Source organism: Dichotomopilus funicola (genome assembly GCF_033296635.1).
Source record: "Dichotomopilus funicola strain CBS 141.50 unplaced genomic scaffold C8A04scaffold_31, whole genome shotgun sequence".
Lineage (NCBI taxonomy): Eukaryota > Fungi > Ascomycota > Sordariomycetes > Sordariales > Chaetomiaceae > Dichotomopilus > Dichotomopilus funicola.
In genome coordinates, this window is record NW_026944052.1 from 153,682 (window position 1) to 168,799 (window position 15,118).

Sequence of the window (15,118 nt, forward strand, 5' to 3'; positions counted from 1 at the left end):
CTTAGTTTGCAAGGCAGACTGAAAAACAAAATCAACAATATCATACGCGTGCGAACCAAAAACATAAGCTACGATGCAGTAACGTAAAAAGCAGATTGCCTCCAACCCGATGCTCCCCCAAAAAATCGCAGATCTTGCCACCCAAAAAGATCTCTACATAGTGAGCGTCTGTTTTAAGATCGAGGATGCCTCCCCTTTTTTACCCGGCGCCCGTAATACGGCTTTTACTCCTTGTTTGCGTCTTCGCCAGACTGCCACTCCCCTTTTTGGAACAATAAGTGACCAGGTGGCCGGCGTAGGCCCAAACCATTCGGCGCCGGGTTGAGTAAAGAGATGTGGAAGAACCAGGCCGGACAGGCAGACACGCGTACCTTGTCCCCTGTAGAAAAAAAGAGAAACAAGAGGACGAAAAGATTACCGCAATAGAGTAGGAAAAAGGCGAAAAGGGAAAAGAGGAAGCAAAACATCAAAGGTGTGAAGAAGTCATAAGCCACGACAGGAGCATTTTGGAGAGACAGTTACCATCCGTTTCAGGCCATCCCTCCGTCAACGAACCAGCCAGCCGGTAGACAGCAGCAAAACGTAAGTTTTTAAAAGGAAAAAAAGGAAAAGAGACACAATTGTGGTTTGGTTGAGTTCCGGGTGTGTCCAGTGTTCCTATCCGTCGGTCCCATCCCAAACCCCACCGGTCGTTCAGGTGCGCCAAAGGTGCGCAGAATAAATCGGTATCGTTTGTGTGCCGAACCGGCGAGTTTTCGTCCCATCCAAGAGAAAAATAAAAAGAAAATAACGTAGTCATCGTTGTCGTGTCCTCCTTTTTTCTCAGTTTTGCCACCTTCCCCTTTTTTTGTTCCGATCGTAACATCTGCCATCCATTTCCAGGAGGCTTCGAGGTGTCAAAAAAGGGGAAAGTTGAAAATAAAAAACCATGGCAAAGCGTATTTAAGCGTGAGAGCGTTCAGCATAAAAGCGTGAAGCGTGAGCGTTGTTGGCAAATGAGAAAAAGGAAGAAAAATGGGAAAAAATGAGTTAGGAAAACAACGTTGTCCGGTTGATGTTTCACAACCATGCGACCGTTTCAATTCTCCAAAGAGAAGAGCCGGTGCAAAAAGTTCATCGAGAGGCTCGGCTCTCTGATGGAAGTCTTAGCGGAATCGTAGGTTTCCAGAGACGGCGGCAGCTGCCGCAGCGCGCTCGTGGATCCGTTGTTCCGTGGAAACGTAGAGTCGGTCAAGGTAATCCTGAAAAGGGTGAAGCGAGTTAGTGATAAAATTTTGGATTATTGTTTCCGAGGTAGAAAGGTGTGTGAAGAACAAAACGTACCATGGCCTGCGCATCCTTCAAGATCTTGGCCACCTGGATACCAGCCGAGATAAGCTGCAAGATATTACGGTCGTCCTTGAGCGGACGGCTCTGGTGCTTGGCGGCGTGGCGCATCTCCAGCGAGTTCTCGAGGATGGTAACAAACTGCTTGATCTGGCCGTTGTACAACACGCGGGCCGGGATGCGGCGCTTGGTCGCCAGACGCTTGAGCAGGTACACCCACTCGGTCCACTCGCGGTCCTGCGGCCGTTCGACGGGCCGCATGTCCTGCGTCAGCGGGATTGGGAATTGGTACTTGGCCACAAAGTCGTACGCGCACTGCGAGAGCCGCTCGTTGACCTGGTTCAGGACACTATCCTGCTCCTGCACCAGCAGGTGTGTCGGGAGTCGCGGAAGGTCTCGCTCCTGCATGGCCACGTACTCGGGAGGGGGCCGCTTGAGGAACTGATGCGGGCCGTCGAACTCGTCCCGGTTGGACGGGCGTCGTTGCGACCGAGGCTTAGATCCGGTTCCGGCTCCGGCCCCGGCACCGACCCCTGGTCCACTGCTGACCCCGGCTCCGTTGCCGACGCCGAGCCCATTCCCGGTCATACGGTGGCCGCCATGACCACCGCTGCCCGGGGCTCCCGGGCTCGAGAGCGCATTGTCTAGGGAATAATCTGACAGGCTCGGTGAGCCCAGCTCATCCATGGAATCCGATGGCGAATACCTGCCCTGGTAGGGTCCCTGGCCGATCGCGGTGCTGGGCCTCGGAAATCCGCCCGTTGGTGGCTGGGGATGAGGGTCCCATCCCCCCCATGGCGATGCTGTGCTCTTGAAAGAAACCTGCCCGGATCCGGGCGCCGGGCTAGTGGTTGTGGCAAAGGGGATGTTTTGCGTCACTCGGGGATTGCATGCTGGAGGGGGGGAGAAAGCAGGCGGGGCCGGTGTACTCCGAAGCTGTGATACCCCTCCAAGCGAAAAGTTGCTCGCCGAGTTATGGGTGGACGCAGCAGCGCCTGGGCTGTAGGACACGCTTTGTTTGAGGAGCTATGTTATTACTCGTGATCTGGGAAAGGGTAAAGAGAAGGAAAGGGGGGAAGGAGGGCGGGCAGTGTAAAATGAGGAGGCTAGGAAGGATGAAAGATGAAAGTCCCGGTCCGTCCTTGTCATCTCTTACCTTGGTTGTGAGAGAGACGGGGTGCTCCCCGCGTCGAACCTGGCGCTATAAAATGGAGTGTTGTAAATAGGACTTGAAAAAGACGTCGTCAGCTGCCATGTATTCTTCTCCTGTCGGACAATTTTGAGGCTCTGTTCACACCTTCTCGAGGACAACCACCGGTCGTTGGTCATGGGCGCTGGTGCGGGTGGGCGGTAGGCGAAATCTGCCATCATATGTTGCTCTCTCGACTTCCACACTCCGTCTTTGTCCTTTCCGTGGATCCTGTCCTGGCTGGCAATGTTTTTATGTCTGTTTCTTGTTTTGTTTTTGGTTCTTCTTATTCTCCAAAACGGCTTGTCTCCTAGGAGGGAAGTGCGGGCGCACTCGATCACTGCAAACAATATCCTCGGGGTCCTCTGGCGGGGTAAAACGGCCAAAAAAGCAGGGAGAGCAAAAAAAACGCAGAAAAGAAAGCAAAGGAAACCGGGAAACGAAAAATGGCCCTGACTATCACGACTGCCAAATTGTGGTTCAGTCTTCGATTCAAAGGGCAAGCAAGGCAGGCCGAGAACGAGAAAAAAACCTGTGACCGGGATGTCCTGGGATAAATGGCCACCAAATCCAATTTTTGAGGGGGATCCACGGCGGTTGCGGCGAGAAGCGTTCACCGGGATTTGTGTTCTTCGGCGTGTGGTTTGAGCTTGAGCTTATGGTAGGCAGGAAAGCTCTGGTGGTCAACGACACCGGGGAACGGTCGGGCCAGACTGGTGAAGTCCACCGCAATGAATTTGTAGGTGTGTCTCTCTCGGGACGGTAGACAACGTGGCTCTGTTTCAACGCTTCGAGAGTGCTGTCTCGCCCAAACAAGGGAGTGGGGTGTTTGGTTCGGGTCGGCAAAAGAGGTTCGATGGAGACTTCGTCCCAAAGATGGAGACATATATGCTTTCCCCGCTAGGGTTAGGTGGCAAGGTTCCCTCCCACTCTCAGGTTCCATCCCACTGTCAATCAGGGCTGCAGCGCGGCAACGCAAGCCCTGGCAACTCAGCAACACCACACCCAGCGACAAGCGAGCAAGAGCAGCAAGCTGGGTGGGCAGTTCCAAGCTCCAAACGCAAAGCTCCTCCAAGCTCCGGACTCCAAACTCCCAGCTACAAGCTACAAGCTACAAGTTACAAGTCACAAAAGCAACAACCGGCGCGCGGCTCACCCACTCAGCCAAAGCCCTTGCACATCCGCACGAGTTACAAGACACCGATTCGCCTCTATTTGCGACTGCATCTGCGTCTCCGGCCCGGCTCGACAACAGCCGGCGATGAAGAGCAGGGCAGGGCCTGGGGAAGAGGAACCAAGCGAGCCGAGAGGATCAAGGCATCGAGGTCCGGTGAAGTCGCGCATGCAGTGACAGCTTCGTGACCTTGCTTGGCGCCTACTAAATGGCCAAAGGTGGAGAAGCTAGAAACATGTTGGGCGAGGATGAGCGGGACATCGCGGGCGCAAGCGATGATTGCTCGAGGGAGAAATGGTCGACCGAAGATGCAGATGCAAGGGCAGTCCAATCGAGAGACAATGGTGGAAGGCATGGCAGAAAGCAGAAAACCCGCGCGCACACGCACACAGACCGCACGGCCTTAGTCGCGAAGCTGCCCAGGCATGTCATGCTCATTCTCGGCTTGCTGTGAATCCCCTCGAGGACACAAAAGGACACATACACAGATCGAGGGGAAACGCGGTCAGGTACCGTTGGGCGCCGATGTGGCATGCCGGGGATGCGTTTGCGCTGTCGCCCAACGCCTCGACACCGGGGCCGGCCGCGATTGGTGCCAGAACATACTCCGTTCCGGACAATGGCGGTGACGGCTCGAGATGATTCGAAAGAGGAGCGGCAGCGTTGGGCACGAACGCTACGTCGGTGGGCGAGCCCAATTCTTCCCGCAGCGCAACCCATCTGCCTTCTTGGTTTGGTGCCACGCATCATGCGCCCGATGCAATTCCGAGCCAGTCTGCGCTCGGCGTCGAAGTGACGGTTCGAGCCTGCCGCGTGCTGACACGCAGCGCTGCTTTCTCGTCACCTCTCTGACGGCCAACATCTTAAAGAAAGGGAGCCTTGTCCGGGAGTACGCTGCTTCTGTCTTCGTCCGGGGCCTTTGGTGCGAATTCGGCATCGCGGCGCTGCAGCGTGCCAAACACGGCACCGCTTCAGCCCAGAAGGGACGATTGATAAAGACTCGACGCAACGCACCCAACACATTGCTTTTCATCGCAACATCTCCCTTCACGTGCCCTCCTCTCTCGTCTCTCTCTCACCACCCTCCGTAACCGACCTGCCGATTTCTTGAATTTCCGACCCGGCCCGAGCTTTGTGCTCTTCGGTACACTCTCCTCTCTCCGGTCATGGGGACCTAAGCCAATTCCGGACGGAGCCTTCTCCATTTGTCGCAACGCAAAAGACCGGCCTCTTTTCCTCTGCCGAGCATGGAGATTTTGGACATCATTGTCGCCCGCGGCGCTGCCGTGGTGTAGTCGCCCTCAAATGCGTGGCTTGACCTCTCTTTCTGCCCCGCGCTGGGTTAAGATGGAGTAGGACACCGCGAACGGTAAGGTTAGATGGTTGAAAGGCCATCCTTGGATCTTAAGCTCCCTTCTTCCTTTGGTGTAGGCCCCATGCCACTGGGTGCATTATCATACCAAGTCCAACCGGACCGGAAACACTTAAAAGGGTAGATGCTGTGAGAGTGTGTCCAGAGATTTGGCTGGTGACGCCCGGGTACATGCGTACGTCACCAATGTCATTTCGTCACTCTCCGCCGGTGAGACCCGAAAGTCATCTTCAAACCGCCCAGAACTTGCGAGCCAGAACGCTTTCGCACCGCAGCACGTCTTCCGGTCTCCAGTACGATTGCGAGGGGCCATACGACGGCCAATATTCAACCTCTAAACTTACCTTAGATTGAATCCATACGGTACGTGCATGAGCAGCAGCTGTACATGTACCGCCGCTCGGACATCCCTATCGACAAAACACCACTGTGGAGGGGCGTATTGCTGTACCTCGCCAAGCACGCTGGTATCGGGACGCTGTAACGCAGAGTCGCCCTCACAAGTCATTTAGGTGAGCTTTTCTCCGGACTGATGATGCCGCAAGATGTCGGGACCCAGCGACTGACGTTGAACAAGATGCAGTAACCGTCCTTTCGACATGTACAGCCTGGTGACTGCCCAGCTAGGGCACAGCCTCAATGTGAGATCTCGGCATTGGGATATGAGGCTTTGTCGAAGTTGGTGGCGTTGTCACTGGCTCTGAACGGCGTGCCGCCTTGAAACTCCGCGATCAGCCCGCCACCGGCCCTGTAGACAAACATCTGGGGCGTCACCGTACGTTTATGCGCTTCACCCGGCTCCGGATGCTCGTCTCGTAACTTCTTGTATTGACCGTAAGCTCCAGGTGTCGGCCCGTCCTCAACACCTCCGTGCGCAACTTGGCCCTTAGTTGCGGGCTTCGCGTTCTTGCGTCGAGCACCCTGGTCATGGTTCGGAAAGAGGCATGACAAGGCATGACGGCTCTTGTTCTTGAGCCTGTTCCATGACCTGAGTCAGAAACGGACGCTTTCCTCGCTGTCGAGGTGAGTCTCCAGCGTCCCCTTCCGGACCAAGATGCTCACAACCCTTTTCATCTGCAGGTTCTGGTCTTGGAGAGCAACAGCTCTTGCCCACCTCGTGTGTCAAGAGACCATGGGATCAAGGGATTTGAGCATGTTGTGAAGAGATGGCCGGTGCTCTTCAAAGGCTTCAAGGCTCTGAGTTGGCTTGCTGCTCATCGGTTTTGTTGGCAACTCTGATGATTTGTAATGGGGTGAGGATCAGCAGAAGTTGAGTGACTCAACTCGCTAGAACTTCGGGAGCCTCTCGTCAGGTTTCTCCGAGCTAGGCGCGGCAATCGCGCAAGCCGCAAGTCACTTGCAAGCCAGCAATGCCTTTCGCTGATGCACACAACCGGATTTGGTCGTCCTTGGGTTATCCCCCTCTTTCGCACTTTCCCCCGTTCTCGGTTGAGTGAGGCCGAGACGCCTTGATTCTGAATTTGCTGATAGTGGAGATAAACACTGTTACTGACCACAGCAATCACAGGATGCCACACATGTCACTGCTTATCCACCATGTTCGCCAGGTTGGCATTTCTCCCAACGACGCGTTCATCCTTCTGCATACAGCAAGAAAGTTGTCGTTTCGAGGTTACGGCGCGGAGTAGGCGGAGAAGGGGCGGCTCCTCTCTACGTGCCGGTGTGCCGGGAGCCATAGCTCGACGCCCGTGATGTTCGTCCGTCCCAGCCTCAGACGCTCCTCCCAGCAAGCCTTTCGGAGAGCGGACCACACGTCCTTCCTCGCACTGGCCGTCACCCCCGAGTTTGGAGGGCGATTCCACAACATATTTCGACCCGTCAACAGCGGGTGGCGGCCAGTCAGCTGCTTGATCTCGCGTCAAAGGCGTCGCTTGGTTCATATTGGCCGGCGGGAGTCCTGTGTGTTGTGGTGATGGCATGCCAGCTGGCTCGTGTTTCGAATGCGGCTCTTCCCTCCTCGCGGGGCATCTCACATCAAACGGCTTCACCTGAGCAATGCGGGGTTCCCACGAGGCTTGCGGATCTCGTCGGCTTGCGTCTGCACGAGCAACGCAGGTGATCTGATTGACACCGAAGCCAGAGCATCGCGGGCGGCACACGCGGACTCGGGCAACCGTGTCGGCGCAAGTTGGGGCTCAGTGTTGTCCACGCCAATGCTTCCCTTCTTCGATCCTGCATCATGAACCGGCGAATGCGGAAGCAGAAGCACCTTCTTCCCCTCACGAGAAGGCCAAAGGAGTGGGCTAGTCTGTCTCGTCTGTCTGCAGTGATGTGTTGGCACTTTTGATGCTGCGTGCTAGCCCCTGCAAGTGTTGCGGGCGAGCCGTGGTTGGTTGGCGTGATAGGTCCAAATGGCCTCGTCTGCCCCGCTGCGAAACCCCCCAGCGAGAAGAAACAAGACTGCGACGACCAGTCAACAGCGGTGAGCAATGCAGGTGTGTGGGGCTGGCCTATGGGAGACGCAGGCCGGTGTTGCCAGCTCAGCTTTGGCCAAATGTGACGGGCCGCGAACGCGCAGGCCGGCGGTGCATCGTGAAGAATTCGCACGCAGATTGGTGGTTGAGACCGTAGAAAGTGCAGAAATCGCGGGAGAAGCGGGTGAAAACATTGGGATGAGCACGCGCCGAGCACACCAAGCGGGGCGCGCAATCTTTTTGACGCCGTTGGCTTGCAAGGGAAGTCGTGACCGGGGAGGTGATGCCCCAGGATTAAAAACCGGCTGCCCCGTCTCCTGCCCGACTGGCTGCTCTTTCCCTCTCAACTTCAAACCAAAGCCCAACGACCCGCAGCCATTTCTGCCCAACGCCGAAACCACTCACCTCTGGATCTTCTGCTCTTGCGCTTACTGCCCCCACCCCTCTTGGTCTTACCTGCTCTTAAGAACACACAAATCACGCCACTCGCCTTGCCTGCTCTTTCCCCTTTTGCAGCACATCACACACCAACTTGCTTCACTCTCACTCCCAGAGGATCATCTGTTGTTCCGCAGCATTTTCTTGCCGCACGACATCAGGTTCATTCGACCCAAAGGAGATCAATCTGCCACTGGGACTTGAGACACACGGGAGCCCCCGTTGTTGTCTTCTCGGATCTGAGCAATCAGCTTGCTCGTGAATGCCCCTGGAATGTCTTCCATGGTTATGCCCCGGACTGAGACCATGCCTGGCTACAACACCCACCTTGAACTGGACGAGGTTCACACCCCCTCGAGGTATTTTGCTATGCTTTCATTTTGTTCCTGGGAGGTCCATTTGCATTTTCGCGTCTGCTTTTTTCATGTTGCGAACCAAATCATGTCTCTCCTACTTGTTCAAGCCGAGCCCCAAACAGCAAGCCTCAAGGAGGCATGTCTAGTGGGGACATCGACAGGCAAACTACCATGAGGACAGCCAAATGGATCATGAACCGGACATGGACCTATGGAGACCGTTTCTTTTTGCCGGACACTTTACACCAGGAATTTATCGCGGACTGCCCTGAACTGGACTCACGGGACCCGACTCGACCGAGTCGTGGGCAACGAACAGCCGACGAGTCTCTCGAAGGTTGCTTCAAAAACGTTATTATCACTTTCTGCTCTTGTGAGCTTGTCTTGTAAGTATCGTCGACATTTGCCAACCTGGAAACCCAATCGCCATCAACAACACAAACCTGGACTTTCTTTCTTTTTTCTTGTCATGGATCTTCAAATCTCTAGGATTGCTTTTCAGTTGAGGAACACAGCATCAACCTTGGATCGCCGACATGCCAGATAGTGGAATCTTGCCTGGCTTTGCAGTCTTTCCTTTGCTTTTTCTGCCACCTTGCCTCATGAAACGACGACAGTCCGACAATGACCCGGTTTCCTTTCCCAGGCAATCGCCTTCCAACGTCAACGACATACCGGACACGATCATTTCGACAAGACTCGCGGGTGCTTCCATGTGTTATCAGGACGCTGTCCGCGGTGCCACCTAGTGATATGACGACCTTCCCCAACACTCCTTGCCGCTGGCCTCAGATCTTAGCCAACCACTCTTATCCCATGGGACTCTGTCAAGACCTCAACAACGGCTTCCCACCTTCTTTCTTTGCTCCTGGATATTTTTCTGGATCTCAATTCTGCACTTGTGCCACGGATTGCCCCTGATGTGACCGGATCTCTTGGCCCTGGATTTGCAAATTCTGTCAATTCTTTCCTTGCTTGTTTGCCTGGAACTCGACATCTACATGCTCAGTCTGGTCTGTAACCATCCCCAAAGTGACACGCGGTGCTTCAACTAACCCGACTCGTGCTGCAGGAAACAAAGTTGTGCCATCTGATGCGATTTCTTTGATCTTTTTTCCGATCTTGTCGAGCCAGATGGTGGTTGAACAGCACACTAACTCTACCCAGCGATTACAGCTTTGCTCAACCCAACATGCTTTCCTCCAATGCTTCTGGGATGTTTTCCTTTTGTCAAACAGGACCAGCGGACCTGGCGGGTTCGTCCTGGGATGCGACAGTTGAAGGAACACAGAACTTCCCTGAGCTTGCAGATGCAGCAGACTACTACACTGGAGAAACCGAGGACTTTGTTCTTCCCTTTGGCCAAAACACCCCGAAGCCGGACCACCTGGATGCCGCAGATGAGTTCCAGGCCAGATGGGCACCTGCCGTCGCGGCCGAGAGCAAGGCTCTGAAGGCCGAGCCCATGCGGAGAGGGACTTCGCGCAGCTCTGCCGGCAGCCACAAGAACAGGAGCAGCAAAATGTCTGCCCAAGGAGTCAAGAAGAACCGGTCACGGGTCCAGACCATCCTCTCGCAGGCGTCTTCGCAGATGCCCAAGCTTGAGATGCCAGGTAACACCTCGGCCTATGCCCAAGGCCGCATCATGGACGTCCAGCAGTATCTTGCTCAGGACCTAGACACTCTTGCTGTTTCACCCCAGGTGAATGGCGCTCCCTTTTACCATGGTCTTGTGGGTTTCACCGATGGGCTTCCCTACTCAGGAGATCTTGGCGCTGCCATGTCCCAACACGTGAACCCGCAGATTTTCGATGCTGGCCTCATGGCCGCTTCGCCGCACTCTTGGGGCTCGCTGAGCCCTGTTGATTCGCGGTTGTCTTCGCCCGGTCTGCAGGACGGATCAGACGATGTCTGGTCTGCTGCCCCTTCTGCTTCTTCGCCTGGTGACAGCCAGAGCTCAGACTCACCGGTTTTGCCCGGCCAGTCTCCCAGGTAAGCTGCGGTTCCAAGCCCGCCTCAGCACAGGATTCTCACCATTTACTGCCACAGGATGACCCGCAAGCTGAATGATTCGCAATATGTTACCTCTGATGATCTTCACGGAAACATGATCCCCGCCATTGGAGAGGATGGCTTTGCCCTGCCCCAATCTGCTTTTGCCTCGCGCCGCATGAGCGGCGAGGGTGAGTCCGCTCGGGACCACTACCTCTACAAGAACGCCTTCCCGCACGCGGACGGTCTCTTCCACTGCCCCTGGGAGGGACAGGCGAGCTGCAACCACAAGCCTGAGAAACTCAAGTGCAACTACGAGTAAGAATCAGCCTTTGCTCCCCACATCGAGTGGCACGCGAACTAACCCTATGGCAGCAAATTCGTGGACTCCCACCTCAAGCCTTACCGCTGCAAGGTTGAGGGCTGCCAGAACGCCCGCTTCTCTTCCACTGCCTGCCTCCTTCGCCATGAGCGCGAGGCGCATGCCATGCATGGCCATGGTGAGAAGCCATACCTGTGCACCCACGATGGTTGCGAGCGCTCCATCGCCGGCCACGGCTTCCCCCGCCAATGGAACCTGAGGGACCACATGAGGCGTGTGCACAACGACAGCGGCGCTGCCGCCCAGCCCGCTTCCCCTCCTGCCTCTGGACCTTCGGCTTCGAGGGGCCGCAAGAGGAAGAGCGACGCTCCCGAGAAGCAGTCTAGCCAAGAGAAGGTTAGTTCTCGGAAGTCGTCCAAGGCCTCTGTCGAAACTGCCCCGGCCCCCAAGCACGCCGAGGTCGTCTCTCACCCGGAGATCGACCAGTGGTTTGAGCACCAGAAGGCCCTGCAGAACGTCATTCAAGGCTTTGTCCAGCCTGACGACCCGTCGACCCTCAAGTACATCAAGGACGCCCAGGAGCACCTCAACGCCATGGGGAAGCTCTCCAACGGTCTCATCCAGGAATCCCGCCGCTCGTGGAGGGGTTGAATACAGTGAGTCTACCTTAACCCGTTGCTACATCCTCTCCGCCCATTTTACTAACTCTGATCGCAGCATTCGCCCATTACATGTCTGAGCACGCTGTGTCGGACATAACATCTGCAAGTGCAGATCCTTACTACCTGGACCTCGATTGAGATGCCATTGGATAGTGAAGAGTGAGGACGCCGCGGCCTTTCCTGGCCGCGCCCACACATACACGGCGCCAGCCGTCCCCGTATGGGATGTCGAGCCAAGGTCGACACCCTGAACGGTTTGCCACCCAAAATGTGACGTGGTCTCATGGGTTTCGGGCTTGAGCATGCTGCTCCTAAACTGTTGGATGTGGAGGAAGAATCGGAGAGCGGGAAAGAAGAGAAAAGAAATGGGGTTAAAAATTGAAAAAAAAAAAAAAAAAATAAAACAACAAGAAAACGAAGAAGAGAAGAGGAAAGAAAGAAAAGGAAAAAAAAGATAGAAGGGGCCATAAAATGGTCACCTATGGTACGGCCTCGTCAAAGATACGGGGCAAATGGGAGGAAGGCTAACTGGTTACGACTTATGACTGATGGCTGATGACCTTCCCTTTGTTTGATGACCTTTCTTTTGTTTGGGTTTGGGTTTCGGTTTGGGGAGTTTTGGTTTTGATTTTGGCTGCGAAATATTTGGATTGTAGCTAGACACCTCACGGAAACATGGGACTCCTTTGTTGATTAAATACCGGTTTTGGGGGTTGGGTGAGATAGATCTCGTAGCCTCAAGGCAGCACTTTTAACATGACGTACTTTAAACAAACCATTGTAATCGTGGCCTGACAATCGCGTACTTGTCATGTATGGCAGAGGGACCGTGATCTAAGGATGATCTTGCGTCCGCCGTCCTGAAGTCCGTATTTAGTAGGTCGAAAGAGGATCAAGGCCGTTTCTGCCAGCGCTTTGAGAGATTTGATGCTTGTGTATTGAGTGTAATTAACACAAGCGTAACAGCACCACCAAGAACTGAAGCACCCCCCTCATTTTCTTCCTAGGTACCACATTTCCACTTCCCAGTACCTTTACCATCCATCAATCTACCCCCTTTCCTCCAGCCATCCCTCGCCTCCCCACCACCCTGTCCTGTTAAGCCGATACAATTCACTTCGGCAAAACATTCTCACCAGGAATCACCTCCCCGCTCTCGATCGCCGCCCGGTGGCCGCGCGCCACCATGCCGTAGGCCGGCATGTAGCGGTCCAGCCAGGGGAGGAGCTCGAGGGCCCCAGGCGTGTGCCGCCAGTCGCGCATGAGGTCGCAGACGATGGCGAAGAGGGAGACGACGTTGACGCCCGCGCGGAGGAGTTGGTCGTTTGAGATGTCGCGGATCTTTCCGTTCGGGTTAGTTTTGGGGGATGAATAGGGGGGGGGGTTGTCTTTAGGGGTGCTGGGGCAAGGGGAAGTTGCAAAGGATGGGATACGGAGGTAAAGACAGCGGCGTGTGTTGAGTGGAATAAGAAGGCGGGGCGAGTTGGATAAATGGACTTGCTTACCTCCTTGGTGGTAGTACCGCTAGCTTCAATGTTGGCCCAGACAGAGTAGCCCTCCGCACGCAGCGAGCGAGCCAAGAAAGCGGTGCCTTTCCATCAATCAGTAATTTACGTCAAACCAGCTGGTGGAACAGGGGTAAAACGTACAAACATCCGTGACAATACCAGCAATGATGATCTGCTTGCGGTTGGTAGCCTTGATAGCAGCGCGGAAATCGGAATTGTCCCAGGCGTCGACCTCGCCCTGGCGCTTGATCAGGGGAGCGTCGGGGTACAGGTCTAAAATCTCCTGGGGCAGCGGGCCGTTGGGACCTGATGAACGAATGGGTTAGTATCGGCTTGATCAACACTGTCTGTCTCTCGTCAAGGGACAAAAGGGGCGGGTCACTGACCGGTCTCGGCGGAGGTCGTCAGAACGACGGGCAGGTCCTTGAAGGCGGTGCCGAGGGCTGAGTGGGCAATCATGTTGTCCCGGAAGAGAGTGGCATCTTGTACGTGGGCTGGTTAGCCATGGCTGCCCTGGGAGGCCGGGGAGGGGGGTAGATGTGGACATACCCCAGTCACGGGCCAGGTTGAAAAGACCCTCCTGGAGATCGAGGATCACAAGCACCTGGGTTACGAGTTAGTGGGCAGCGTGATTGGGGGGGGCTATGGGGCGGGAATCCGTACGGAGTCGTTCTTGTTCAGTCTCTCCCACGCAAAACCTGTGTATGGATGTTGATTAATGAGCTGCCCATTATCTTGAGACATGGGACTCCTTACTGTCGGCCAGCGCGGTGCCGGCCATGAGGCCGGCGGACAACAGAGCAGTCGCGAACTTCATGTTGATGGGCTAGGCAGGTAGATGCAGTGATCCTAAGGTTGTTGGAAGACAAAGATGTGATGATGAACGGTTTGTCTGAAGAAACCAAACTACGCCTTCAGTCATCCCTTTTATACACAATTCCCTCTCCCCTCACCCAGATTCGCTCCGCATCGGAGGACAACCCTCTCCACCATCTCCTCGCAACATCCTGCACAAGACCCATCTCGATTCTTCATCCATACAACCCATCCCGTGGGCAACGACTCGGTCGAATCGTCGGCATCTTCTCTGCTTCCTCCCCCTTGTCATCCAGGACATAGCACGGAGCTCGATGCTCAAGCAAGCATGCCGTAAACGTCAACAAAGCTCCAGCTCAGCATTGGCTCATCAATTTCTCGGCATCCCACAGCTGGTGGAATCTAACAAGGTACCGGCCAGGGGCTTCACTGCGGAATTGTGGCCATCACGAAGTGATACTACGAGAAAGAGAGGGGGGATCACATCCGTAATCTGCAGCTCGGCCGAAGCGAGCCCGCCACCATGGGGGCCTGGCCAGGCGATATCCCGTGTTACCTAGGGTGGTGAATGACGATATTCCTCGCCTCGGGATATCACAGAGGAGGGTTTGAAAAGGCGGCGGACGAGGTTGATGCCCGCGTCAGATGTGACTAAGCCGTCGTTGCGTCGTCTGCTGGAGGGTCTTGGCAGTGGGGGGGAGGAAAGGGTTGAGGGTTTCTCTGCAGGAGATAACTATGTGTGTCAGCAAGGGCTCAGCGGGGACAAAGACTGTGCCAAGTGCTGTGTAAATGCTGTCCAAGCGTGGATGCAACTCTGGAAAAAGGTTTGGGGTCGGGTTGGATGATTCAGCGCCCAAAAAGCCGTTATTTTATTCCGCTCTTTAGGCGCTTCAAGCGGAATTAGGTAGACAACGGCCGGCAGCATCCAGGGAGAAGTGTAATTAGATAATAGTTGTTCAGGATCGGGTCATCGTGAACGGCTGTATTCACGTGTTTTGTGAGGAGTTGAGGTTGAGTGGGGTGGGGGAACCGTTGAAGAGATCGGCGAACTGCTGTGGCTGGCTCGTGCAGAAATTATTAAGGGGATCCTGCCCCACTCAGGAACACTCCGACTTCCCTTCGCCGCAAATGGGAAACCTGTGTCTTTCCATTTAAATCACTTTTTCTTGTCTTCAAAGTTGCCTGCGCCTTAGTTCACGGCCGTGAGGCAGTTGTAACGGTTTTAACATCCTGAAGAAGGGATTTCCCCTGGGAAAGAGATGCCAACAGGGCGCCTTCTGAGGTTCCCGGCTACAATGCCAGATTCTCGTATTGTTATTTCCCGGAGGCGAGCTTGTCCCGAAGGATGAACGCGCCGTAGCAAGCCAGACAATCTGGGCAATCCAGGCCATCAGCTCGCCATGACGGCGCCCAACCGGATATGTCTGCGGCAATGGCACGGTTCTTTATATGTCTCATCTCATGTTTTAGACATCGGAATGGCGAAAGCAACGATTTGATACAACTCGTCCGTCAGCTTGTTCCGTCC

At 55.0% G+C, this 15,118-nt stretch overlaps 4 protein-coding genes across 4 annotated transcripts; 1 reads left to right on the top strand and 3 right to left on the bottom strand.

The window, feature by feature from the left end:
- Positions 1–1,145: 1,145 nt before the first annotated feature.
- On the bottom strand, positions 1,146–2,694 carry C8A04DRAFT_12204 (uncharacterized protein; the record flags this gene model as incomplete). The annotated part of the gene is made up of 5 exons (XM_062777251.1): positions 1,146–1,241; positions 1,324–1,859; positions 1,935–2,338; positions 2,483–2,554; positions 2,624–2,694. 5 exons carry the CDS (start codon positions 2,692–2,694, stop codon positions 1,146–1,148), a joined length of 1,179 nt encoding a protein of 392 aa, XP_062637024.1.
- A 3,003-nt stretch (positions 2,695–5,697) lies between these two features.
- Positions 5,698–6,962, bottom strand: C8A04DRAFT_28646 (uncharacterized protein; the record flags this gene model as incomplete). The annotated part of the gene is made up of 2 exons (XM_062780722.1): positions 5,698–6,037; positions 6,607–6,962. 2 exons carry the CDS (start codon positions 6,960–6,962, stop codon positions 5,698–5,700), a joined length of 696 nt encoding a protein of 231 aa, XP_062637025.1.
- A 2,520-nt stretch (positions 6,963–9,482) lies between these two features.
- On the top strand, positions 9,483–11,255 carry C8A04DRAFT_28647 (uncharacterized protein; the record flags this gene model as incomplete). Its single annotated transcript, XM_062780723.1, has 3 exons — positions 9,483–10,282; positions 10,340–10,600; positions 10,658–11,255. The coding sequence occupies 3 exons, from the start codon at positions 9,483–9,485 to the stop codon at positions 11,253–11,255; spliced, it is 1,659 nt and encodes a 552-aa protein (XP_062637026.1).
- A 1,124-nt stretch (positions 11,256–12,379) lies between these two features.
- Positions 12,380–13,591, bottom strand: C8A04DRAFT_28648 (Isochorismatase-like protein; the record flags this gene model as incomplete). Its single annotated transcript, XM_062780724.1, has 7 exons — positions 12,380–12,607; positions 12,772–12,857; positions 12,916–13,080; positions 13,161–13,256; positions 13,324–13,378; positions 13,438–13,472; positions 13,531–13,591. The coding sequence occupies 7 exons, from the start codon at positions 13,589–13,591 to the stop codon at positions 12,380–12,382; spliced, it is 726 nt and encodes a 241-aa protein (XP_062637027.1).
- Positions 13,592–15,118: the final 1,527 nt, after the last annotated feature.